Source organism: Ambystoma mexicanum, chromosome 11 (assembly GCF_040938575.1).
Source record: "Ambystoma mexicanum isolate Mex_15411 chromosome 11, UKY_AmexF1_1, whole genome shotgun sequence".
NCBI classification, from domain to species: domain Eukaryota; kingdom Metazoa; phylum Chordata; class Amphibia; order Caudata; family Ambystomatidae; genus Ambystoma; species Ambystoma mexicanum.
The window spans coordinates 186,414,003-186,440,131 of NC_090934.1; the positions used below are offsets into that span (position 1 = coordinate 186,414,003).

The 26,129-nt window shown below is 45.3% G+C and overlaps 1 protein-coding gene across 22 annotated transcripts in view; it reads right to left on the reverse strand.

Moving 5' to 3' along the window:
• Window positions 1–25,811, reverse strand: part of LOC138503201 (mucin-2-like) — a 1,598,433-nt gene extending 1,572,622 nt beyond the window's left edge. For 21 of the 22 annotated variants that reach the window (XM_069622776.1, XM_069622767.1, XM_069622768.1 and 18 more), the window contains exon 1: window positions 25,506–25,805. In XM_069622776.1, coding sequence (XP_069478877.1) covers window positions 25,506–25,584 — 79 coding nt within the window. In that variant the 5' untranslated portion in view covers window positions 25,585–25,805. Of the gene's footprint in view, window positions 1–25,505 lie in introns of all 22 variants that reach the window. The other variant, XM_069622774.1, reaches the window with a different exon arrangement.
• Window positions 25,812–26,129: the final 318 nt, after the last annotated feature.

Here is a 26,129-nt window from a genome sequence, read left to right on the forward strand (position 1 = left end):
GTCCCTCTGCTCAATAAATGCATCATGTGGGAGAGATGGTTGTGGTCACAAACCTGCACCAATGTGCATATGCCAGGCACTTTTGAGGGCTAATTTGTGTAACCCTGCACAGGCAACTATCATGTTACATACAGTAAAGGGGTGGAGGTCATACATTAGCGCTCCCCTCGAGTGGTCCATGCACCTGAATTGTGAATTTAGCATCCCAAACGTATGCTCACTGGGATTCTGGGTGAATTTAAATGCTGCATTGTAGCACGACTGTGATCTAGTGACAGGGTTTCTGTAGCCAGTCAGAAGGTGTCTTTCATGTGTTGATTCTGGATAATTGGTTTTCACATTCAAGGTGATGGGCCACATTCCGAGGTGGGCGCAAAGAGATACCGGGCACCGTTAAGGACATCAGTGCCGGTAATCCCTTTGCGCCCTATTCCAAGGTCCCTTAGCGGGTCCCGCAATAGGCGCCTAGTTTTACCAGGCGCCCTTAGCGGGCGCCACTAAGGGACCAGAGCGCTAATAAAGGTACCGCAAATTGCTGTACCGTTATTTGCTACTTCCCCAATCCCATTGAGCCCTATGGGGGTTCAAAACGGAATGGGGAATGGATTTTTCAATGGGGACTTACCGGTCCCTCCAGGGTTGGAATGGACCAGTAAATCCCCATTGAACCAAGTCGGACCCGGACCCGGTATGGGAGGTAGTCATGGCGCAAATATCGCCATGACTACCTCCATACTCGGAATGAGGCCCGATGTTTGCAACATTACACACTACATGTCCATTTATGGAGTGCCAGTTTTTCCTATTCCCGTAAGGTGTTCTGAGTGTGCCGAGGGTTTGAGGGCCGCATGAGTACAGACAATGGGCCTCATTACGAGTTTGAAGGTAGCCATGGTACTAATAGCGCCATGGCTGCCTCCAAAATCGTGTCCGGGTCGAGGATCCCTGAATGGGGAAATACCGGGCCATTCCGACTTTGGAGGGCCCGGTATTTCCTCCTTCAGGGAACCCGGGCCCGGTCCTTCCCCATTCCCATTCGAGCCCCCATAGGGCTCAATGGGAATGGGGAGGGAGCTAACCACGGGCCTGTTAATTACGGGCCCGTTGGTGGAACCCTATAACAAAGATGGCATAGCAGCTCCAGACTTTGAATTGTATTACCTAGTGGCACAGGATCAGTTCGTTAAACACTGGTATGATGAGAAGGACACCTCACCCCACATTTGTCCAGTAAAACACGCTGCACGACCTACCGACTTAAGGTCAGTCATCATTAAAGGAAAACACAGAGATCAGTGTCCATTCGACCCAGTCAGTACAACAGCGCAGGCATGGTCCAAACTTTACCGCAGGCTCGGGGTGGAGACACCTTACTATGCTGAGGCGCCGTTCTGGAACTTTCCCGGTATAGCACCCACACATGATCCAGATGTACAGAAAACATGGGACCCAGAGGAAGAATATAAAATCAAAGACATATTCCCTAATGGCAAATTTATAACGCTGGAAGAGTTCAATACAGGGGTGTGAACGGACCAATTGATACTATTGCAATACCATAGAATGAGAATGGCTTTTAAGGCTAGGTGGCCAATGTTCCCAGACGAACCCCCACCGCACCCGTGCCTGGTGGCCCTGTCAACCCGGTCGGGAACCAGTGTCTCAGGGCTATACGTGGCTGTACAGGCCAACACTCCAACGGTAAATATGATGAAGTCCTCCTGGGAAACGGATCTGGGTACTACCATAGCTGACAGAGCCTGGGAGAAGTACTGTGAACTGACCAAGAGGGTATCCAGGAACCCGGGCCTCCGGCTGATCCAATTTAAGGTGTTGAACAAGTTGCACTACACCCCCCAAAAAATTGCGAAATTCACAAATAACAGTCCTGGCAGGTGTCAAAAGTGTGGGGCAGATCAGGACGACTCGATACACATGTACTGGAGCTGCCCACACATATGTGTATTCTGGAGGGAGGTGGCGAATATCCTAGAGGAAGTAACTCAGATACCGGCAGACCTCACACCACAAAAATATCTATTTGGGGATATTGGTAAACAGTCATAGGTAACCAGAAGGCTCTTTAATATTGCATGCGCGGTGGAAAAAAAGTGCATTCTGCAAAAATGGAAGAATGTACAGGAACCACAAGTGAGCCACTTTCTTAAGGAACTGATGTATGTTAATGAATGTGAGGAACACTACGTAATATCACTCCCAAACTCATGTAAACCGAAGGACATTTGGGCCCCGTTTAGAGTATATCTATGCAAAGCGAACTCGACCAGTAGCAGCCCGGCAGGGCCCAGTAATATGTCTGATCTGTAATACTGCACACTATGTTATATAACTGAACTGAACGTCTCTGTTATGGATATACACGGAATGTCATGTTGTTGCAATGTTGTTAGCTCCCTGGTCCCCTCGCGGGGCCCGCTATGGACGTATGAAAAAACCAGACGTCCAGAGCGGGTCCCGCGAGGGGTCCTCGTAATAGTGCGAAGTGGGTTTAACGGTGCAGGCACCATTACCGGCGCCGTTAAACCCATTCTGCACTAGACGTAATGAGGCGCCCAATGTCTTTGTTTTTTACCTTTGTATAAAGTGGACAGTTCCATGTTGAACTATAACACTAATAACAAAACAAAAAAATGAAGTTGCACTCTTTTCTGGGATACTTGCTCCATATTGTGAAAGGAGAAAATGTTGAAGGGCATTTTCTGGAGCAAATCCGGTGGTCAGGTGAATCATGATTTCAGTTAATTGATGCTCACTTTGTGTGGTCACTGCCCTTTTGGTGTGTTTGCATGTTTCCACCCACTTTGTGCTTTTTTGAACACATTGGGTCCGTTTCTCAAAACTTACAGCAAATGAGAGGCGTGCTCATTTCACTTGCACTGCTTTTAGAAATGCATGGTTCACCTAATTCCCAAAGGTGTCCTGCGCATTTCTTGGTGGCAGTGCAAAAGATGTGTTGGTCGGCCCTCTTGCATACATTAGTGTCGGGAGCGTGATGACAAGCGCTCATCACTCACAATGGTGCTGGGAGCCCTTTTTACAGTGAAGGGCCCACAAAAATGTGCGTCACTGTGAAATATACATATAAAAAACATTCAATCCCTTTTTGAGGAATGGAAATACAAGTGTGACAAATGTGGATTAAGCTGCAGCTGTCACACTTAAAGACAATGGAATGACAGGGTCACAAAAGATGCTGCCATGATTTGGGCATCCCACTGCACCTCCTCCGAACAGGTGCCGGGGAATGAGGAGTCGTTGAGTCAAAGGCCAGTCTCTTTCAAGTTTGACTCAAGGCATAGTCCACAAATTGGTGTTGATGGAGCACAACATCCGAACAGCCTAGATTTGAAATAATACAGCCTAGATTTGAAATAATACAGACTTTTCCAATACAAGCTTTTATGGGCAAGAGAAAAAACTCTAAAGGCAAAACGCTCCCTCACAGAAAACCAGTGGAGGACACGAGGAGCCTATGTAAAATGATCCCTAAGCTTGGTTTGATTCACAATTCTAACTGTGGTATTTTGAAGCATATGCATCTTAGATATATTGGGCCTCATTATGAGTAGCGCCGTAAAACCGTGGTCATTACCTGCATGGCGGAACAAGCAGGTCTGTGCTCGTATGACGCCGCTAATAGCGGGTGATTACGAGTGCGCGAGCACGCGCGAAGCCCCATGCCGGTAATGGCCATACCGGAATGCCGCAAAAGACCCTCCAACCCCCAGATAGCGGCATCACGGGACCCGCTGATACCGCCACCGCCTAGGAGGAACCCCTAAATACTGACCCGGTAATGCCAACATGCTAATACCGGGCTCGTAAAACCAGACCCGGAAATAACGTCATTGCGTTGGAACGGGAAATTGGCCAGCAGCCATCTTTAAAAATACAATCTTTGCAATTCTCCCAAACCACCAGTCGATTCCTGTTGTGATCTGTGGCAATACTCTGAGGATGTCCAAGGCTACCCGGAAGACCACCCCCCAGCAGCGGAAACAGCGTTTCTCAGACGCAGAGCTGAATATGTTGGCGGACCCTCTTGCTGCACATGCAGACATCATTAAAGCAAATGATATGAAGCATGAGGCCCAGCTGAAGAAAAAGGAAATCTGGCAGGAGGCAGCCCGCAAGGTGTCGGCTGTGGGGACCACCCCACGTACTGTCCGGGACTGCCGTAAGAGGTGGGATGACCTCCGCTTGAGGGTCAGAAACATCATGTCAAGCAACAGGAGGGCGTCCATGGTGACAGGCGGGGGTCCCCACTCACCTGCAAAGATGATGCCCTGGGAGGGGACTGCTAGCAGCTTCATCGATCCTGAGTCAATTGAGGGATTTGGGGAGATGGAGATGGGTGCGGCATCATCCCCAGAAGGAGGTGAGTGACCCTGCACATCCCTGTAGGGGAAACCATGACGTAGCAGAAGTGATGTGGAAGAGAGACTAGGCAAGGCAATGCATGTCCCTACACCCACATCAACATATCCAAGTCCAGATTGAGGCCCAAACCGTGCCACACAGAAATGCATGCTGAGTGCCAATCCCATAACCAACACACAGCCAACACACCTGGACCATGCCCATGTAACACATCACACAAACCCCAAATCAACAGCATGCAACCTGCCATGCAGTGAATGCCAATATGCCCCTTCAGAACACCAAGTGTGACACACCTGTAAGACATGAATGCATGAATGAAGGAATATTGAACAGCACAATTGTATGCCTCTGGCATGTGACACCATCACTGGTGACCTGCATCTCAGCTACCCGCCCAGGCACATATGAGGAAGATACCAGTCAGGAGAACACTGCAAGGGCATCCGTGTCACACCAAAAGAAAAGGGCCACCACCACCCCTATAGCAGACAAGCAGGCCACACCCACAGGCAGTGTGCCTGTCCGAGTGGAAACGCATCCACCAACACCTGCTGCCAGTGTGCCGGACACACATCAGACCCAGCAGCCCACACCCACACCAGTCGGATGGGGGGCCCTTCCTGTGCCGGCCACCACCGAGGATGTCTTGGATGGCAATGTGGACCTTGGGGGAGTCACAGTAGTGACTTGTCCACCCACCCGAAGCCCCCTGCACACCCGCCCGCCCCATATGGAGCCCTCAACCACCTACAGCAATGATGATCCCTGCCTCCATGACTCTGATCTGAGGGATTCGGACCTGTGCCACTTCGAGGAGGCCAGCACACAGGATGCAGGCCCTGTGAGTGCACCACCCACCACTTCAGCTCCCACCAACACCCTGGAGTCACGCCTGTCGAGGGTGGAGGCCCGACAGGAGGCCATGTTGGATCTTCTGCAGCAGTATATTGCCGATGGTGAGGACACAAGGAGGGGTATTGCAACTGTCATTGCGGGGACAACAGCGGCCATCACAGCGAACACAGCCGCCGTGAATGCGTCAGCTGTGCTCATGAGGAACTGTATGGGGGCAGTAACCCAAGTACTCACTTCCATCCTGCTCCATATGCAGCGGCCACGCCTTGGAGCAGGCGTGGAACCTACCTCGGACTCATCCACAGCCACAACACCTGCATCCTCAGTCCCCGCAAGCCCTGTGCGCCAGGCCCGGAGGAGTGCACGGCACTCCAAGATGCCCCCACCGGACAGCAGAAAGTCCCAGAAGTAGTGTGGCCAGACAATGGGAGTGGGACACATGGTTGTGGGTGAAGGGGAGCATTTCATGGAGTACATTTGGGGTCTGTTGGGGTTTGTTGGGTGGGTTTGGGAGTTCACTGGGAGTTTTTGGGGTTTGTTGGGTGGGTATGGGAGTTCACTGGGGGTTTTTGGGGTTTGTTGGGTGGGTTTGGGAGTTCACTGGGGGTTGGGGGGAGTGGTTACATTTTTCCCTGTTTGAACAAATACACGCGTTGTGTGCAAAAAAAAAACAATGGCTGGACATTGTTAATTTTGTGTATATCCATTTAATGTGTGACGGTGTTCAGTGGCCAACTCCCACCAATCCCAGTGTGCATGTCCACATGGACTCAGTATGTCACTGACACATGTCTATCATAGTCCCTTTGGTTCAGAAGTATTTATGAATCAGTGCTTGGCGTACTGCATGGCCATCCCGTGCATCACGTACTGGCAGGGGGGCTACTTCATCTCCGTCTCCATCCTCATCATCCTCACCCGGTGCATGCATGTCAATGTCAGGTTGCAATGGTACATTTCTCCGGACGCACATGTTGTGCAGCATGACACAGGCCATGGTGATCTTTGCCACCTTCTCAGGACTATATAGGAGTGCCCCACCAGACCTGCTTAGGCAGCGGAAACGCGCCTTCAACAGGCCGAAGGTCTGCTCAATCACAACATGGGTATGGGTGTGCAGACGATTGTACTCCTATTCATGGCTGTTCTGCGGGTGACGCACAGGGGTAAGTAGCTACGGCCTCGAGGGATATCCTCCATCACTTGCAAGCAAATACAAATAGGTGTGTGTCACTCTGAGCTGCCACCTTCAGGGAGCACAGTCATGGCCACAGCTATTTGGTGTGGACATGCACATGTCCCTGTACGTATGCAAGATTGTTACCTAGATGCATACTAAACTGCTATGAAGTGTGGTAGTCTGGATGGCGTTCAATAGATGATGCAGGGTGTAATAATGCATGCTGAGGCGGATGTACTGTGGTTGTACGACAATGTTTAGCCTCCCATTCATGCTGTGTATTCTACACTGTGCATGGTCACACTAGCCACATTGGCACAGTTGCAATCCTGTTCAGTCATGCATTGCTTGACATACCCATGGTGGCCTGGTGGTGCCTCTTACTTATTGTCTCCGATATGCATAAATGGTAAAATGTGTGCCAGTGATGTGTCATGTTCTGTTTGGGAGGTTCAGGTCAGGAGTGTTTAGCTCTGCATGCATTCTCCAATCACCGACATATGCCACCCAGGTGGAGTATGCATCCCCCCTCCTTTCCCACCCAGGTGGAGTATGCATCTGCCCCTTCCCCACCCAGGTGGAGTATGCATCCCCCCCTTTCCCGTCTAGCTGGAGTATGCATCCTTACACATCAGTACCCCAAAGCACTGCCATGGGCCAGTTGAGCAACTCACCAAGCAGCCAGGTACGTGGTTCAGCATGTCGCTCCATGTGACGGGGTAGAGTGGAGTTGCGCAGCACCATGGCATCATGTGTTGATCCGGGAAATAGGGCGCAGCAATGTTTGATTATCTTGCTGGAGTCACATACCATTTGCACATTGATGGAGTGGTATTGCTTGCGATCGCGGTACACCACCTCTATGGCATGGGGGACTACCAATTCCACATGGTTGCAGTCCAGGGCACCAACACAACTGGGCATACCTACCAGTGCATGGAAGCCTACTTTGGTGTCGGCTATCTCCTGGGCAGTCCGTGGTAGGGATATGTGGGTGCTTGCGTGCTTCAGGAGGGCATCCAGCACTTGGTTCAACATGCGTGAAAATAGTAGTTGTGAAATGCCATGCAGCTGACCCACTGTGTGTTGATAGGTGCCTGTGGCCAGGAAGTGAAGCACAGACACCACCTTTAGTAGCGGGGGGATGGCAGTGCGTAATTCTATGAGGCTGGCAATGTCGTCGTGTATCATGTCCACTATGGTGGTGATGGTGTCCCGATCCAACCGGTACAGGGCATGGATCTGTTCAGAGGTTAGGTTGAATGGCCTGGGTCTGATGCGAGAGATTGGTGGCTACCTACGAGGCACTGCTGGCTACGCTGGTGGTAATTGCTGGGCCTGTCTGACCCTCCTTCTCCTCCTGCGTCTCCTCTGTGCTGCCTGTTGTTGCTGCTGTAGTTGTTGCTATAGTTGCTGTTGTTGCTGTAGTTGTAGCAGCATAGACATGTCCTCCAGCATGTCCTCCAGCGCCATGATTGCAACAGCTAGTGGTAGCATTTTGGTGTAGGAAGGGGTGTGGTGTGGGTTGTGCTCATTTAATACTGGCCCAGCCTCCATTGACTCCACCTGTGGTGATTGCGTACACCTGTGGCAGTTGGCTTGATTGCTGATTGCTGTTTGCGGGTGGTCCACGACGCCGGGGCTTCTGAATGCCGGTATTTGTATGTCTGCGTGGGTTGTAATGTCCTCCTATTACTGGCATGCCAGTATTTGCTCCCCGAAGGGGCGCATATATGCGCCCATGCCGCTATTAGAGGCACCGTTATTTAGGGTGCCGCTAATAGCGGGTTGCCGGGTCATAATACACCGGAGCGGTAATTACCTCCAACCTCGTAATGAGGCCCATTGCCTTGTTAGTGCTGTACAAAGGGCTGCCACAATAATCAATCTTTTTTTTAATGTATTTGGTTTACCACAAACCTTTACAAAACAGTATATTTACATGAGTTAAAACTGAAATACATATTAGATCCTAACAATAAGATTGATATATCAAAATACATATTAAGCTACATACGGACTAAAACAAACAACTAAGTCAAATTGATATATGAACGTATGAAATTGAAAATACCTACGAACTAAAACAAGGACATAAATCGATACATTCACACAAAGGGAATTAAGACTAGCTAGACAACATAGAGTCTACTTTTTTGGATTGAGAGCAGATACACTGGAAAAGGTTTTAAATCATGTATGTTTACAGATATCACAATTATCCATCTCAATAATTAAGAGATACTACAACAGATTAACATGTGTCATACATTGCATTTTTTGTAACCAACTTGTCATTTATAGAATCTAAAATCACTGCAAGTTTAAAAATCAGAAGTTGGCTATTGTCCTACATACATCTACTCCAAGTAGATTCTCTTGAGTGCTCTGCTCCTGATACAAGATAGGTGTCAAATATCCTGGTCCTGATGTCTTCAAAACATTCACAGTATATAACAAGATGTTTAAGTGTTTCTTTCACTGATTGCCTAGTACAGAAACGACAAAAACCTTAGGGACCATTAATAGTTTTTTTGTCCCATGCTTGAAGCTTTTCATTGGTAGGAAATAAATGAAATTTGTATCGCATATAAGTCTTTCTTACTTTATTGCATGGAAACTTAAGAATATATATTGCTCTCTACCCTCATTTTCTGGGTAATTTGCTATATTCAATAAAAGACTTATAACCACAGATTTTGTCTGTAAGAATACACCATTGATATTTTTGAAATTTATGTTTGCAAACAGGCAATCTCGCACAGAGCTCTTCATTTGATACCAAAATAGCCGCAAGAAATAGCCGCAAGAATTTAATTAATTTTTTTGTGTTATTTTTTTAATAAAGAGAGATTTGGCCTCAATATACATAAGGTGCAGCTCCTCATACATGGAATTTCTAAGCGGCTGTATAATTTTGGCATGATTGTTCATCACGCGCCAGTTCCAATTCACAGACAGGGGAAGAAGTCCAAACTCATAGCATATAATGACATTGGAGTTGATAAAGGCAAACCCAATACCAATTTCCATAGTCTGCCTTGCAGCATATCTAAGTAAGCATCCATCTCAAAGAGGCAGATATCAAGTCCATAAAGAATAGGTTCTACTTTTAACAAATAGAACTGGATGAAGGGTAACACGGAGAATTTACAATATCTGTGAAAAATAATTTTCATTTGGGAAGTAAGAGGTTTGATTTTATTATTTAAAGTAGCTTTCCACATTTCTGCCGAATAATTATCAGTTAAGGTGTAACCAAGATATCACATTGTAAAAGTGTATGTGATTGGTATTCCTTCCAGTTTCCAAACAAACCTTGATGTTTTGCGCTTCCCATCTGAAAAAGTTAAGATATGACATTTCAAAGGATTTGCTTGAAGATTATGCTGTTGAGCAAACCGTGCAAACAGATTAGGCTTGTTCTGTAGCCCAAAATCAAAGAACAACAAGTCGTCTGCAAAACCAATCCAATTCAAGGAGAGATGACCCAATTTTGCAGGATACATGGCAAGCTCTTTCCATGATTTATCTAGGTCAGATATTTAAAGATTAAAAGATACCGCTGCCAAATTGCAACCTTGTTTAACTCTGATGTAAGCGGGGATAGGATTCGTAAGGGCCCCTTCCCGATTGAGTATGATGGTATAGTATGTATTGTGATGTTATAGGGCAATGATAGAAACAAGGTGAAAGGGAAAACCCAATTTGAGCATTTTTACCCAAAGTACTTCTCTTATGACTGAATCGAAAGCAGTGGTTAAATCAAGGGCTGCCATGTAAATCGGGCCCGTTTTAGAGTAGTTTGTTTGATACTGCAGATGCGCTACAATAGCTTCATTGATAGGACACCCCATAGATTTGCAAAATCCCACATAATTTCGAGGCAAGATATTATTTTGGGCAACAAAAGATTGCACTAAGTCCAAAAGAAGTATCGAAACATTTTTAGAAGATGAGTCCATTAGTGCAATAGGTCTAAAATTTTGAGGATCACACGCTGGACCTTTTTTATAAACCGGGATGATGTTAGCAGAACACCAAGAGCTAGGCAATATGCCTGTTTGATAAAAGCCATCGAATTTCAATTTTAATATCTTGGCCCAAAACACAGGATCTGATTTCAGCAGGCAGGGGGGATACCATTGGGTCCAGCAGCCTTGGAGTTCTTAATCCTATTTATTACAAGTTCAACATCCTTCTGTGACCAGGGCGAATTCCCAGCAATACATGATTTATCATTTACCCAATTAGTTACATTATAGGTAGGGAATAAACCAAATGTCTGGTAAATATGGGTTGACCATACTTCAGCAGATATCGAGGGCTCAGTATGGGTTACAGCATCAGAGGTAAGGGTACGTAATGTGGCCCATATCTGCCTATTGTCATGCTTTATTAAATTATACAACATTTGCTGATTATCTGCAGTATGCAGACTATGATTCATATTCGTTTATTTGTTCTTAAAGTTCTGTCTAATATACTTGAGTTGTTTAATAAAATCAGGCTGATGAAAGTTCGATCTATATAACTGTCTTAGATGTTGTTTTTTTTCTTTTTTAAGACTGCAATGGGCGCATTGTACTGATGTAGGTGCTTAACCTGAGGCAAGTTGTGCCTAGTATCAGATGCTATGGCGATGACATGATGTTGAATTCGCCTTTGATTCAACTCCTCGAGCTCAGCAATATTGCCACCTTGAATAGGTGCGCTGAGCTTGATAACCGGTTGAGATTGAATTTGCTCAAGTATAAACTGACATGTTTTCGAATTCCATCGGACTAAGAGTTTATCCCGAACAGGTTCTAGTAGCGAAAGTCCTGCTCCAATAGTAAGACAAGTAAGAGAAATGGGCAGCCCCAATTCAATTATCATATGGTCGCCACAGGCAGGATTAGAAATCTTGATCTGATCTGACAATACATATAAGGAAGAAGATATAAAAAATAATCAATCTTTTCTCCAACAATAGAATGGGCTAGACAAGCAAAATTCTCCTTCAACAAGAAGGGGCATATACGGTACAACAGTTAAAATAAATATGAGGTGGTAGAGACAACATTGAAAAACTTGTCTATATGCGCATAATAAATAACAAATAAATCAATCAAACATTGTTCGTGCAGGCTTTCATCATAAGGGAGGCATATCTCTCTCCCAACGTTTTAATTTTTGATGCCACTGGAATGACACTACCAGCAATGGTAAACTCGCCAAAGTCAGCAGAGAGCTTTACAAGTCTTTGTTGGGTGCCAGCAATAAGCAGCTCCGTTTTGACGGCATTCAACGCTAGTCCATTCAAAGCCATACAAGTTTGAACGGTATAAAACATCCTTTTAATATTGTCCGAATCCTGTACATAATCCCCCATAAAATGCAACTGAATCTCGGTGTCATAGAAGTAGTTATTGTATAAAACCCCAAGATCATCAAGAATATCAAAAAGGGGTTTTGTGAATACATTATAGAAGGTGGGGGAAAGACAAGACCCAGGCGGGACACCACAGACCAAATTAACAGGGGCGGCTGGTGCAGAATCGCTAAAAACTCTTGCAGTATGTTCAGACAGAAATTGCAGAATCCAGGCTGTGGCCTCGGGAGAGAAATTAGCAGAAGAGCGCAGCCTATCTGCCAATATGTTATAGTCTACAAGATCAAATTCTGCAGAACGGTCCAAAGGCATAAGTAAAGCCACCCCACACATATCCATAATCTGGAGCATGTTAGACTTAAGGTCTAATACGACGGTCTTTGTCTCATGCATGCCCCTAAAGTCTGACAGCCTGAGAACAAGTAAATTGTACTCTTCCAAGTAAGACTATTTGTAAATATGCTACTCGAACGATAATCTTTAATTGAAAAGGTACATTAGTTATCGGTTGTTAGTTAGTAGAAACACTGGGATCCAGGTAGGGCTTCTTAAGCAAAGGTGTTATCCACACCGGTTTTGATAGTAGACGGTACAGTGGCTGAGTTAAAGAAAACGTTGATAAACTTGGTGATTACAGAAATCAGAGAAGGTACACACTCCTTCACAAAGACAGCTGGGCATGGATCTCCTTTGCCATCTGTGGGCTTAAGAAAGTGTACAATCATTGCAAACTCCTGTTCTGTAACATTAGAGAATTTAGATGGTGGAGAGGCAGCCGGAATGTTAGGCCGGCGACTGGACCGTGGCAAAAAAGTGGCTTGTTTTTTAGCAATAGTTTGCTTAAGAATTTGACCTCATTCATTAAGGCATCCTCTACAGTAGTACACCACACTTATCCTTACTGATAGAATCTTGTGGTTTCACATCAGGGAACTCAAATTCTCTAAGAATATAAACAGTTCTTTAGAATCAGATGTACAGATGTAACTGCACTGATGGATGATTCAAAATGTTCCTTTTGGCATTAAGTAAAGCTCCCAAATATCTTTTTGTTCCAGAGAGATAAACTTCCTTATCTTCAAAAGAAAGAGGAAATCTCAGCCGGTTTTTATGATATTTATTTTTCTCTGATCATAATTTATGCAAAGCAGGTGTAAACCAGGATTATTTATTGGAAGTGACACAGTTCTTACAATCTCTTAAAGGAGGATTTTCATATATGGCTAAGGTCAATGAGTGCTGCTAATAGTCAGCAATATCTTGAGCAGATGTTAGAGACACAAGCACCTCAGACAGTGTATGCAGCAACAGAGAAAGAGTCTTTTGTAGCTTTTACGCAAATTACATTTTGTGACAGTGATATTAACAGGACATACACGCGGCTTGAGGTTAGGGGTAGGCAAACGGAACTTAACAAAATAATTATCTCACCACGTACAAGGTGAGATCGTAAGATCATCAATCGTATTTTCAGAAGTACCGATCCAATCCAATATATGTTCCCTATGGGTGGAGGCTATAACATGCTGCTGAAAGCCAAGATCAATAAGAGCTTGATTAAGTAAAGTCGGAGCAAGATTTGCGCCATCATTAAACCAATAATTGAAATCGCCCAACAATAAAATATTGGACGGAGTTTTAATCATTGGAAGGAGGTCAGAGATAAATTGAGTCTCAAAAAGCAACATGTCATTAGGGGGTCTCTGCAATATAGAAAAAGCTGCATGTAAAGTAATGGTAAACAAGAAGTTTAACCAGCAATAGTTCCTAGGCCGTAGGTGCCTCAATTCTGAACGCAAGAATATTGAGATTCCTTTGAAAGAAGATGGTGAGTCCACCTGCCTTGCCAGAGAGTCGATCTTTGCTAACGACCAAATAACCATCTGGCACAGGAAGTGCAATGTCTGGTCCAGAGGTATCAGAAAACCAGGTTTCAGTAATGATAATTATTTCTATGTTGTTTTCAACAATATAATCAGCTATTGCGCAGGAATGTTTAAACAATGACCATACATTTATAAGGACACAATTTGGATCACCATGTTGTACTATGTTCGACACCATAAACAAAGGACCATCAACCAGAACTACTCTGCTGCTATTAGATAGAGGGTCTGTATCTGGGTACTCAAAACGACAATGCTATAAGCAGATGCAAAATCAAGTATAGGAGCATCCAGATTATCAGTTGCTCCTAGAACATTTGACATCAATATATTGTCATTCTGCAGCATACATTAATTATCATGGGTAGAGATAGATAAATTAACTTGTGTAGGTACAGCGGATGCGATACAAGATAATATAGTCTTGTTGTCCTTAATCTGCATATTATTATTGGAAACTAGACACACACTATTAGATGTAATTGTTCTCTGGAAGGGTTTTCTAGTTAACATAGAAGCAGAAGTAGCATCCTGAGTGCTGCCATTTGACAATGTAGAGCAGAAGATAGGCTTATTGTCCGGATTCGACTTGACATTGTTCAACAGTGAGCATAGCCTATTGGGAGTCATCACATTCTGAGAATTGCCCGTAACTAATTGGTGCAGTACTTTAGTATCCAGTCATAGTACAGGATCAAGAAATGAACTGTGGTCAGGCATTTATCTAGTAGAGCTAGCTGCCGATATTGGAGTTGCCACTGAAGTCAGAAAAGGCCTAATAGGCGACTCAGCACATTGAATGAAAAAGCAGGGTCATATGCAATCATAGAAGGGGGCAATACAATATTTGCCATTGAAAACAGAGAATGCCCAATAAGAGACTCATGGTTTGGAATGAATTAGGGGGGGGTCAAGTGCAATCGTAGAGGGGGGCATTACAGTCATCAATACATCAGTTATAGATGATATAGTAGAAGTCCAGGATGATGTAATAGGACGCAGAATATCAGCAGGTCTGGAAGTTGACTTCAAACACATGCATGCTGCCGGGTGATAGTGTTGCACTGTATTTTCCAACAAGGCACCCAGAGTGCAATAGTCAGGCATGATAGAGTATCCCAATAGGCGTGATACACTCAACACGCCTAGAAACTAAGATAAAAAAGAAAGCCTAAGACAAAAAAACAGACTACAAAGAAAAATGAAATACAAAAATCAGGGAACTTTTCAGTAATATCACTGTACGACCTCCGCGACCAGTATTTTGATTGTAATTCTAAAGATGTCGCAATGATGTGTCAAAAAAAATGGAGACAAAGAGTTCCTCTACTCCGTTTGTCTTAAGTGGAAGGAAGTGTTTTGCACACACCTAATTACTGCGCCATAGTAAAAGATAGGTTCCAGAATACTGATTCTTATTCTGTTAATAGGTTTTATTGATGGCCCTTTGTGATAACACGGCGTTTCGGCAATATGAATCTCTTTTTCAAATCAGGGCCTATCTCTGTGTCTGAGGTAATCAAAAAGAGAAACCAAATCATATAAACACGCAGTTGTGTAACACAAATATAAAAGCATCATATTAATGTCATATGATCCATGTAAAAGGAAGGACAGGTTGCGGATAGGGGGGCAGGAATATACCAAAGACACGACTGCAGCTATACACATTGTATAAGGTATTCAATGGTTACCAACATATTACCTTGCAACATGGGATGTTAAGGCTTTATACACATCTATTGGACATGACCTTGCACTAGAAACAATTAACTATATATTCAAGGAAGAATCGGCATCCCACTTTCCCTTTGTCTGCATGCTCAAGGAAATGTTCATGGCAACATTGGACAACAGCATCTTCATATTTGAGAATCAATTTAATTTTTTAAACAAAAAAGAGGCGACACAATGGGTGTTAAATACGCACCAGCATTGGCCAGTCTGGTCATGGGTATTGTTAAGATGGATTTCTGAACTCCGTCCTGGAGGGGCAGAGGTTCAGAAGGCCAGCCTAGTTTCTTGGAACAGGGTAACCTCTGGACAAGCCAGACCAATCAGGGTAGCGATGGCGGCGGTCAAGACTAGTCTCAAGAGGGGTGAGGGTGACTGAGAGACCGCAATGAGCACACAAAGCAAGGACGCTTACAAATTACTCCAGACAGGTGTTATATTAAAAATATGGACACATTTATTACAAGGCCTTTGTAACATCGACCATAGTAAAGAATCACAATAAAACTCAAGTAAACCAACACATCACAATCAATACAATATATATACAAGACCAAGGGGTCTAAAGAGTTAGAAGCACGAAATATGCAGACCACCTAGATGGGGAGGAAAACAGGCAGTGCAAGTAATCGTTAGACCCAGTTCGACATCAGAGGCCACCTAACTAGAAGGAAGTCCGGGCCCTACGAATAGTGGAGCCTTGTGCTCAAAAGTACCTGCACACGCGGGTGCCAACGGGCAAAGGGGAGTCTCTTCAGGGAGATCAGGCAGTTCAGAGAGGTGAACAAAACGATGATGAACAGTTCCCCGCTACTCAAGCGCGGCTTCCACTTGTGGGCAGAAGCAGGGCGCGAGTGCGGAAAAGGGTTGCTGTTTACCACAGCGGTGGAGAGCCACAGGCTCCTGCGGGAGGGTGACCGGTTAGAGTATTGACTACTCACTGGTCCCCGATGCAGGCAGACACAGGCTTCTACAGTTCCGTTTCGGTACTGGCAGGTTCAGATGCGATCAGCAGGATGTCTCGACGCCGTTTAGATTCCGCGACAGCAGGAGTCAGGGTCGAGGGTGTCCCAAAATGCAGCGAACACGCACAGGTTTGTTACCACAGCAGGGCAACTCGGCAACCGCATGTATTCCGGTCCCAAAGCACATGTCTCACTTCAGACCTGGGAATGCCAAGTGTACGAATCGTGTGAGAGTGCCAAGGACATGGGATTAGCAGTAAACCAGACGGCGGTGACAGAGCAAGGTTCCTGTGTAGGCTGGTCAGTCCACTGGATGGCCCAGGGACGCTTCCGAAGGCTTACGTACAGGATTTGGTGAAGGTGCCGAGAATAGTTGTTTCCACCATTCTAAAGGGTCGAAGCGCCAGTACAGGCCTTCTCGTTCGATCAGAGGCAGAGGGGTCTCACAGGACGACAGCAGTGCAGGGTGCCAAACCTTCAGCGGGTCACCAGCGATTCCTCGACTCAGCTTCTTAGTTGCAGGATACTTGGCTCCTTATCCTTCGTTTGTGAGAACTCAGGAGATCGACATGGTAGTGGTGTTTCCAGCCTCCTCTTATCCAGAGTTCCCTTCGCGCCAAAACGGAGAGGACCCAAAGGAGATCTGCTCACAAAACACTCACACCATACGTGGACCTATCACGGACCACAGTGGTCCCAGGCATTCAAGACACTCTAGACTCTCTGGCACCTAGGATGTGTATTGGGAACAGACATCCCAGCCCACATCCTGGAGGCACACACAAGGCATGCAGAAGCCCGCGAAAGCGTTGTGTTTCGCGGGAAAGTGCATGACCAAATAAGGTCTGCCCCAGGTCGGCTCGACCTGGGGGAAGGTGAAGGGGCAAGACAGTCAGCGGACAGGACAAAGAACCTCGTGGCCTGGCCATTTTGGAGGCCAGGCCACCCATTTGGGCCAAACGCGGGAAGCGCGGTTAACATGGCAAAAAGGGGTTCAAAACACAAAGAAACGAAAGCTGCCACCAGTCCCATCTGTGACACACTTGCACATTTCATGATAAGTCCAGCGAGAGTTTCTAGGGCCATTGGAATGACTAGAGACCCAAGAGCGCGGTAATGTAAGTTACGGTGCACTCTTGTTTCATGTTGCTCAAAAGCTGCAACATGAGGAAAGGTCTAAGGGAAACGAAGTCTCCCGGTACTGACTGTCTTAAGGGCATGTCAGTTATCCCTGTAAGAATGGAGCGAAAGCCCAGAGGAGTGCGGCGGAAGGCTGCGCTTCTCTGGCAAAGTCTAGATCAGAGTGTAAAACAACAGCAAAAGGTTTGGGGGTTGCCACATGGAAGGAAAATTACCTAGAATTATTAAATCTTTCCTAACAGGTATGTTTTAAGATCGTCTAATCTACACAACAGACGCATACACAAAAAGCGTCATAAAATGGACACGCTACATAGACAACGTCTTCTTTTTATGGAATGGCACACTACAGGAATTGGACATTTTCAGGCATTAAATCAATGACAACAAATTGGGAATTGAATTTATAGGAATCAGCAGTAATACTGAGATTAACTTTCTGGATTTGACAATCTATGTATCAGGAGACCGCCTTAAAACCAAAACCTATCGTAAAGAGACCGAAGTTTATTCTACACTCTTCGCCACCAGTTGCCATTATGAACCGGTAATCAGAAATATTCCAAAAGAAAAGTTCGTAAGAGCCAGGAGAAACTGTGAAGATCAAACACACTTTAATGAAGAATGTGAAATCCTATCTACCAGATTCAAAGCCAGAGGGTACTTGAAAAAAAGCATTCAAACAGCCCGGAACAAAGCACAACAGACACCAAGAATACAAACTGTAACGAAGTGGGAGAAACCAAAATATGACAACAAGGTTCAAATTATTTCTACATACTGTGCCGCTTAATCAAGAAGATTCTCAAAAGAAACTGCTATTTACTCAAACTAGATCCCCATATAGGGGATTTCATCAATGACCATCCGTCCATAATCTACAGACGAGCCAGAACACTTAGAACAAGTCTCAGTCCGTCTTTATTACCAGAAGGGAAAAAAGAAACACCCAAGACCTGGCTTCAAGAATCCAAGCCAGGTTTTAGAAAATGTGGCACCTGTTCTATGTGCAAACATGCAACAGCCAGTACGCATACCTTTAAAGACTCAAATGGGATTCAAATCAGAATACGAGAACAAATCAACTGTCGGACAAAATACGCGATATACGCAATCATATGTACTTGTAACAAGGTCTACCTTGGCAGTACGATCCGAGAGTTACGCTTCAGTATCAGAGAGCACTTATCAGCAATCGGCAGCCAAGACAGGAATTTGCCGTTAGCTGACCATTGGCAGAACCTACATCAGATGAATGACAAACAAGAAATTAAATTCATTGGCCTCAATAGAGTTACCCTGGGTTGGAGAGGAGGCAATCAAGAACTGCTTCTACGACAAGAAGAGGTGAAACTCATTTGCTGCATCAGAAGTGTGGAATCAGGTTTAAACACTGACAATGAAATGGCATACTTCCTTTGACATTAACAAATCATCCAAGGCCCAACAGGAAATACAATTTACTCTCGAGTATTTGTGCATCAGAATCGAATTCCAGAATCATGAGAATGATTTTTACAGGGAATTACAAGTCACCATTATGAAATCCAACACAATACTACAAGCTGCATCTTGTGAAATATTTGTACACGACCAAAGATCTTTGAAAATATCGAAACAGTCTGCACGTTATTGTCAAAACACAGTTACACCCTATTACCTATTGAGAATTGTAACATATGTTAACCCAACTACTATTTGCAGTAATTGTACAACACCCCTACATGTAAGCACTAACCGTAGCAGATTGGGATAGCACAACCCCACAAATACATACAATATTGATCATATGGGGACAGGTATCTCCCGGCAAATTCCGATTAGAACTACATTTCCATAATACATTAGGAATAGCAGTGGGATATCACTATGATCCAGCCTCCAACCGCACGCAGAGGGCAACTCACAGACTATTAGCATTAGTTAATTTACAGAGATACAGGCCTGGATACACCACACTACTATTATGCGACAAATGCACACCATGATCCCTTAAGAATGCAGCCAGGGAACTTTTTGCACAGAAATTCTTCTTTTTCCTTTGTCTTATATTCTCATTTTGTTACCACTTTGGTACTGCTTCACCTTAAGCTCCAATATTTCAGTATATGCCCATTCATTTTTATTTTAAAACAATTGCCCTCATAAATTTACCAACAAGGTTGGCATTTTACACGTACTTTCCATAGGGTAACAGTGATTTACCCCAAAATATGGCCGACACGCTTCTCCGGACCAAGGAAACCGAGGTAGGGCGACCAGGTTTCCCTGGCAATGCCGGAATACAATCAAGTACAGGGGACCGACGTCCATTTCCCCCTGATGACGCGGGACGCAAGAAACTTATCACGTTCAGGTAAGCCCTAGAGGGCTAAGAAAGCCCACCTACGACTCCCACCAATCGGGTGAGGGTCCGTGCTGCACAGGGGACCACACGTAATATGTAATACATTGTTTTGGACATGACTTGCAATACGCAGGGGCATGTTTAGGAACCCATTAAGTTGTGAAATTCCAGTTTCTGGAGCGATTCAAAACACGCAGAACCTATCATTAGTATCTTATATTTTCTGTTGTTTTTGAAAGTGAAGTTTGCAATACCGCAGCTGCATGCTTAGGAACCCCTTAAATTGTGAAATTCCAGTTTCTGGAGCGATTCAAAACAGTGAAGTTTTAGAAATACTTGAGACAAGCCGTAAATATAATGAGGGAAACTAGCACCCAATCATACCAAGACCTGGTGACAGACCTTTGTGAGCAAATTGTTCCCAGTGATACAAACCTAGGGGAAGGGCAGTTTCCCCAGCCGACACACATTTTTTAGTATAACCAGCTCATACAGTCCCTTCTCCTTTTCTTTTTTCAGACGGGATTTAGCCCGGTACTTCTCAAAACTCTCAGCTATTATGCATATATGACCCACGGCAAAGGGTAAGGTCAATTCCTTTGAAATCCACATAATAATAAGTAGATCAGTATTTAAACACAGCTAACTATATCATGTGCATTTCTACCCCTCTTTTCTCTCAACACCTAACTCACCCACCTGAATCCCCATCCTCAATCTCGGTCTGTTTTTTTCATGTTTCTTCATTTTTTTCAATTTCTTTTCCAAATGTGTGTTTTATTTCAATTATATATATATTTTTTTTCTTTTCATCTTTTTCATTGCTTTCATTTATTGGATAATATTTGCTATTCATTTTGTGTCACAGTATTTTGAATGTTTCCCACAAGTATCGTTCATATGTGTCAATACGATGTTACTTCTGTATGATTATGGAATTTTGGTTATCTTTTTGTGCAATTGGATACACACCCTGTATGATTTATACATGTCTGTGGTCTGTGGTATATTCCTGCCCCTCCATCTCCAACCTTTCCTTCATTTTACATAGATCATATGACATTAATAGGATGCTTTTAAATGTTTGTTACACAATTGCGTGTTTATATGATTTGGTTTCTCTTTTTGATTACTTCAGACACAGAAATATGCCCTGGTTTGAAAAGGGCATTTATATTGCCGAAACACGTTTTATCAAAAAGGGCCATCAATAAAACCTATTAACACAACAAGAATCAGTATTCTGGAACCTATCTTTTACTATGTTGCAGTAATTAGGTTTGTGCAAAACACATCCTTCTACAACGAAAAGTGCTACACATAGAGTTCACCCTACGACTGCTGCTTCCCACCTCAGTCCGTTCAACCCCCTAGAGCCCTGTGCTCCAAATACCAGACTGGGGTTAGATTGAAGAAAAAAAAAACCATCAAAGAAGTTGTCACGGCAGCCAAATCGCGGGCAAGTCGTGATCAGGCCAAAGGGTACACCACCATCTTCAGCAGGAGTCAGGCAGAAGCTAGCAGCACACTGTAGAAGCCCCAGGGCAAAAACACATTGATAGAACGGAAGATGGAGTGGACCCAACAGTGTTTGCAACACAACCGTAGTTTGCCAAAAGCCAAGAGACAACTCTACTGAAGGAAAGGACCCTACAGAATCAGGCATTAAGCCGCATCATGCACAGACGACCGCGTGCAACACCATGGGAACGATACAATACAGATCTGTGAATTTGAACTCTGCACTACAAACTCTGCCCCCTGCTGCTTCATGTAATGCCCCTTAATTTGCGCAAATACACAAAAGAGGGGAAAAAGGCATCTGAATGGGTGCATCTCATTACTTGCACCTATAACATTTGCCAATTTGATGCTCCTTTTATGAAAGGGAGCATATCTGCCACATTTGTGGCACATTTGTGGTACAGCTCAGATGTATTATTATTATTTAATTTCTTATATCGTGCATCACGCCCATAGGCCTCGGTGAGCACAGAGAGAGGCGAACAAGGGATATACAGACATAAGAAAGACTGAATTAGGCACTATGGATCAGGTCAGAGAGAGTGGACTTAGTCCTTAGAATTTGCACCTTCTTTTTATTTTTGAGAACCTGGTCCATAATGTATGAAAGAAGAAATATCTTCACAATGTTCAAATGCATCACTCCATCGTTCACACAGTGCTCAAAATCACAGAACTAATTGGGTTTCACCACTCCACCCTCCCCTGAGACTCGTAGTCAGGGGTGGGCGTGAGCGGGCAAGACCCACACAAAATCTGTAAATGCCCAACTCAGCAGCTCTCTGTGGGCAATTATAGATGTTAGTCACTGGGGACTACATTAGTTTCAGCCCCCACATGATAAGACAATCCTGGTTACTCCTCTGCCTCCCCCCACAAAAACAAATCTGTTTTAGGCCAGCAATAAACATTGGAGGCCAGTATGTTAGCGACAACCTTGATATTACTGATCAGGCCCTGACCTGGTTGACCTAATTTCTCACTGACCGACTCTCTCAAGGTCCAACTGGGGTCTTTCCTCTCTTCTATCCCTCTCTCTACTTGTGGTGTTCCCCGGGGGTCTAACCTCGCTCCCTTTCTCTTCAACCACTACCTGGAACCTCTTGCCCACTGCATCGCGCTCTGAAACACCTGCGTATGAGCACGATATAAATAAAATATCATATCATATCAGTACTTTCTGCTCCAATTTTCAATGTTATGTGGATGACACTCAGCTCTCTTTCAGGCTCCCCTCGGCCACCTCTGCTTCTTCTCTCATACCAGAATGTTTGGCCGCAAATTCAGGAATGTTTTGTCACCAATGATCTCTGCCTTAATGCCAGGAAGACTGAAATCCTCCTCATTGGGACATCCACTCCCTCCTTTCCTCTCTCTCTCTCTGGCTGTCCACTCTGGGCCCACTTCTTGCTCCTTCCTATGAGGCTAAGAACCTTGGTGTCATCTTCGACTCCACCGTCTCCTTCTCTCCTCACATCTCTGACGTCTCTAAGAAGTCACACTACCAGCTGCACCCCCTCAGAGGTATTCTTCCTTTTCTGACTTTCCCCCAGAAGCTCACTGTCTCCACAGCTCTAGTCCTCTCTAGGCTGGACTATTGCAACAGCCTCTTCTAAATCTTCCTGTCTCTACTCTTCGTCTTTTACAAAGTATCCAAAACAGGACTGTGAGACTTGTCCTTGGCCTCAAGCCCAGGGATAGTATCTCTCCAGCTCTGAAATCTCTTCACTCGCTGCCCGTGGCTGCAAGGATCAAGTTCAAGAACCTCTGCATCATCCACAAGGCTTTCCAGGGTCTGAGACTGCTCTACCTCCAACTTTCTCTTCCAAAACATCTTCCTTCTCAAGCTCTCCACTCATCCACCTCCAACTCTCTGAGGGTCAGACGCTTCTCCAAGCTGAGATTTGGGGGCAGATCTATCTCCTCCGCTGGGGCCTCCCTCTGCAACAGCCTACTTGCCTCTCTCAAACTTGTGCAGAACCACCTTCGGTTCCGGAAGCAACTCAAGATATTCAGTTTCGCTTCCGCATTCTCTCTTCCTCTCCCCTGCTGATGTACCTGACTGCTCCGCGCACTGGTCACCCTCTAAACCTGGGCCCAGGCTCCTGCATGTCCAGTTGCCATTGCACTGCCTCCGGGCTCCCCAGCACTTAAGGGTCTGTGTCTGCAACCCTACAGTCCCTTCCCTCTGCACTTATGAGCCACCCGCTGGGTGCACTTGTGAGTTAACTGCACTTCGCCCTTTCTCTCTTCCTTTGCACTTCTGCTCTTCCCTCTTCCCCGCACTTGCGCGATCTGAATGACACAAGGCCAAGTAAGATCGCTATTTTGTCATCCCTTTGTTTCCCCTGTCTTTTTGCGCCTAGAAACACTTGTGTACAGGCACGTTATAAATGCCATATCATATAATATCATGATGTGCTGCTGGTCGGAGTTGACTCTATGGTTTTTATGGTCTGGAATTGCTGAGAATCCTTTTAGTTTTACACTGCAAATAGTTATTGCCAATGACTTCACATGTCTCAAAGTATTCACTAAAAGGTATCAAACTCATTGCAACAACTGAAGTCTAAAAGTATTTCAAATAAGGACCTATGGCTTACAACTCTACTCTAGACAGTAATGCTGCCTGGTGGCAGTGCTGGCATATATTTTAGGCAAAGACCTAAGTAAAATGTGTTCTGTTGGTGGCCTGGCATCTACTTGCCGTTTTCCTGCATTGCCCCACAGAACTGGTTGTAAACTGTATGTCATTTACCCAATGTTAAGCAAACAATGCACGGCAAGATTGCAGCATTTCAACCCATTATTGTAAAAAAAGTTCTCAGGAGGACACCCTCCCTCTTAAATAAGGCTGATTTAGGCGTATAGCTTAAAGTATTCCAGTATAGATCTGCCGGTTCTCTCAGGTCAGGGCGGCCCAAATTCCAAGCAAATGCACAAACTTGTTCTCAGGCCACAGCAGGGGCAGATCCAGGCCCGGAATTTTGGGGTGGGGGTCTGGTGGACAATGTTATAAAGTGGGTCTCTAATGGGCCGATGTGTGATCGATCACTCAACACCTAATGCCCTAAAAATACCTGCATGCCCACTTTTAGTTGTGCCGTTGTTTTGTGCACTCTGGCTGTGATACCGTCATACATATAAGCTGTCTCTCTGCTCCCAACTGACTTGAAAATATTTGAGGAAATACTGACGTAGCCACTTCATTGGTGATAAGGTGCAGTGCTGAAAAGGTACTTTTGCTTCAAATCAAACAGGACACCTTTCCGAGGAGATGTGAGGGAACTACACGTCCTAGAATAACAAGCAAACCTGTCTCAGCATCTTTCCATGAACTGGATGTGTTGCCTACAGATTACTCCTAGATCACAGCAGAAGGTGCATTAACCCATTGGGCTGCCTTTTCTTCTCACACCAGGAGACTGAATACCTATTAAACCTTCCTTTGGCCTATTAGATCCACGTTTCAGCCGAATTCCGAGAATATTTAGTTCCCTGCAGTCTTTGGCTTCTTCTTGGGGGTTTGTTGGCATGGGCAGGCTTCTGTCCTCTGCCTCTGTACGTTTAATGTTGCTGGCATAAGCACAATGGTCTCGCAATGGTGTCGCTTCCCCACCAGCGCTGCTTAATGCCTTCAACTTCCTCCATTTGGAAGGGCCTACACGGCTCCCAAGCCAGTGGCTGTCTCTGCCACAGCGGCCCAAGCCAGCCGCCCGAAGGCATAGATGGGGTTCTGGGGATGGTAACTAAACCTGTGGGATGAGGCAGACATCTCGTTTACTCCCTCCGGGGACATAGGGGTTACACAGACCCCTATATGGAGACAGCAAAGGGAGTGTACGCATGCGAATGGGGTGGGAGTGCACACACCCATCGTGTGAATAGTGTATGGGGTGGGAGTGCAGACTCCCAAGGTGTGTGGGGTGAGAGTGCACATCGCAAATGATGTGGATAGGGTGGGAGTGAAGACTTCCACTGCTCATGGGTTGGGAAGTTCTTGGTGGTAACCCATAAATGAGCAGAGGACCACTTCTTAGGTGCGACCGTCTTCCCTAAGCCCTCAAACTGCTGAGTGAGTACATTGATAACATACCTGTTGTTTGCCCTGCTGCTTCTGCGTAGAAGGCGACCAGAAAGAGCGCCACGAGAAGGCCCATCTCTGAGTGCGTCATTCTCTGCGCCAGGCCCCGACACCGGCTGAGGAAACGAGACCGTCACTTTTTCCCCTAGGAAACGTATACCGACAAGAAGCAGCGACGGGGGCCAGGAATAACGTGCCAGCAGTGCTGCTGGGGCAGGTAAAGGGAGGCGCGTGAGAAGAGGGGCACGTGAGAATGGAGGGGGCTGGGGGAAACACTGCAAGCGACGAGAGAGGGACAATGAACAAAGGAACAGGAAGACACTGCAGAGTCATACACCATCTCTCACGGCCGAGGCCAAAGGGTTGTCAGACCTGTTTTACAGACATTTCAATAATTTTTGTGTCAGCATGGGGTTCGGTCAGCAGGCTGGGAGTGGCAAATTGGGCAATTGCCAAATCGCTGACCTATTGGGTCAGCAGGAGGAGGGGGTAGGGGCCCTTTTCTGGGTCTGTGTGTGCTGCATCTGATAGTATTAAGCAATCTTATGAGATCAGTGAAGATAAAAGCACCCCATTCACCAAAATGTTCGCAACAACACACCCCAGATGCTACCCAACATGTTTGTCGCAACAAAT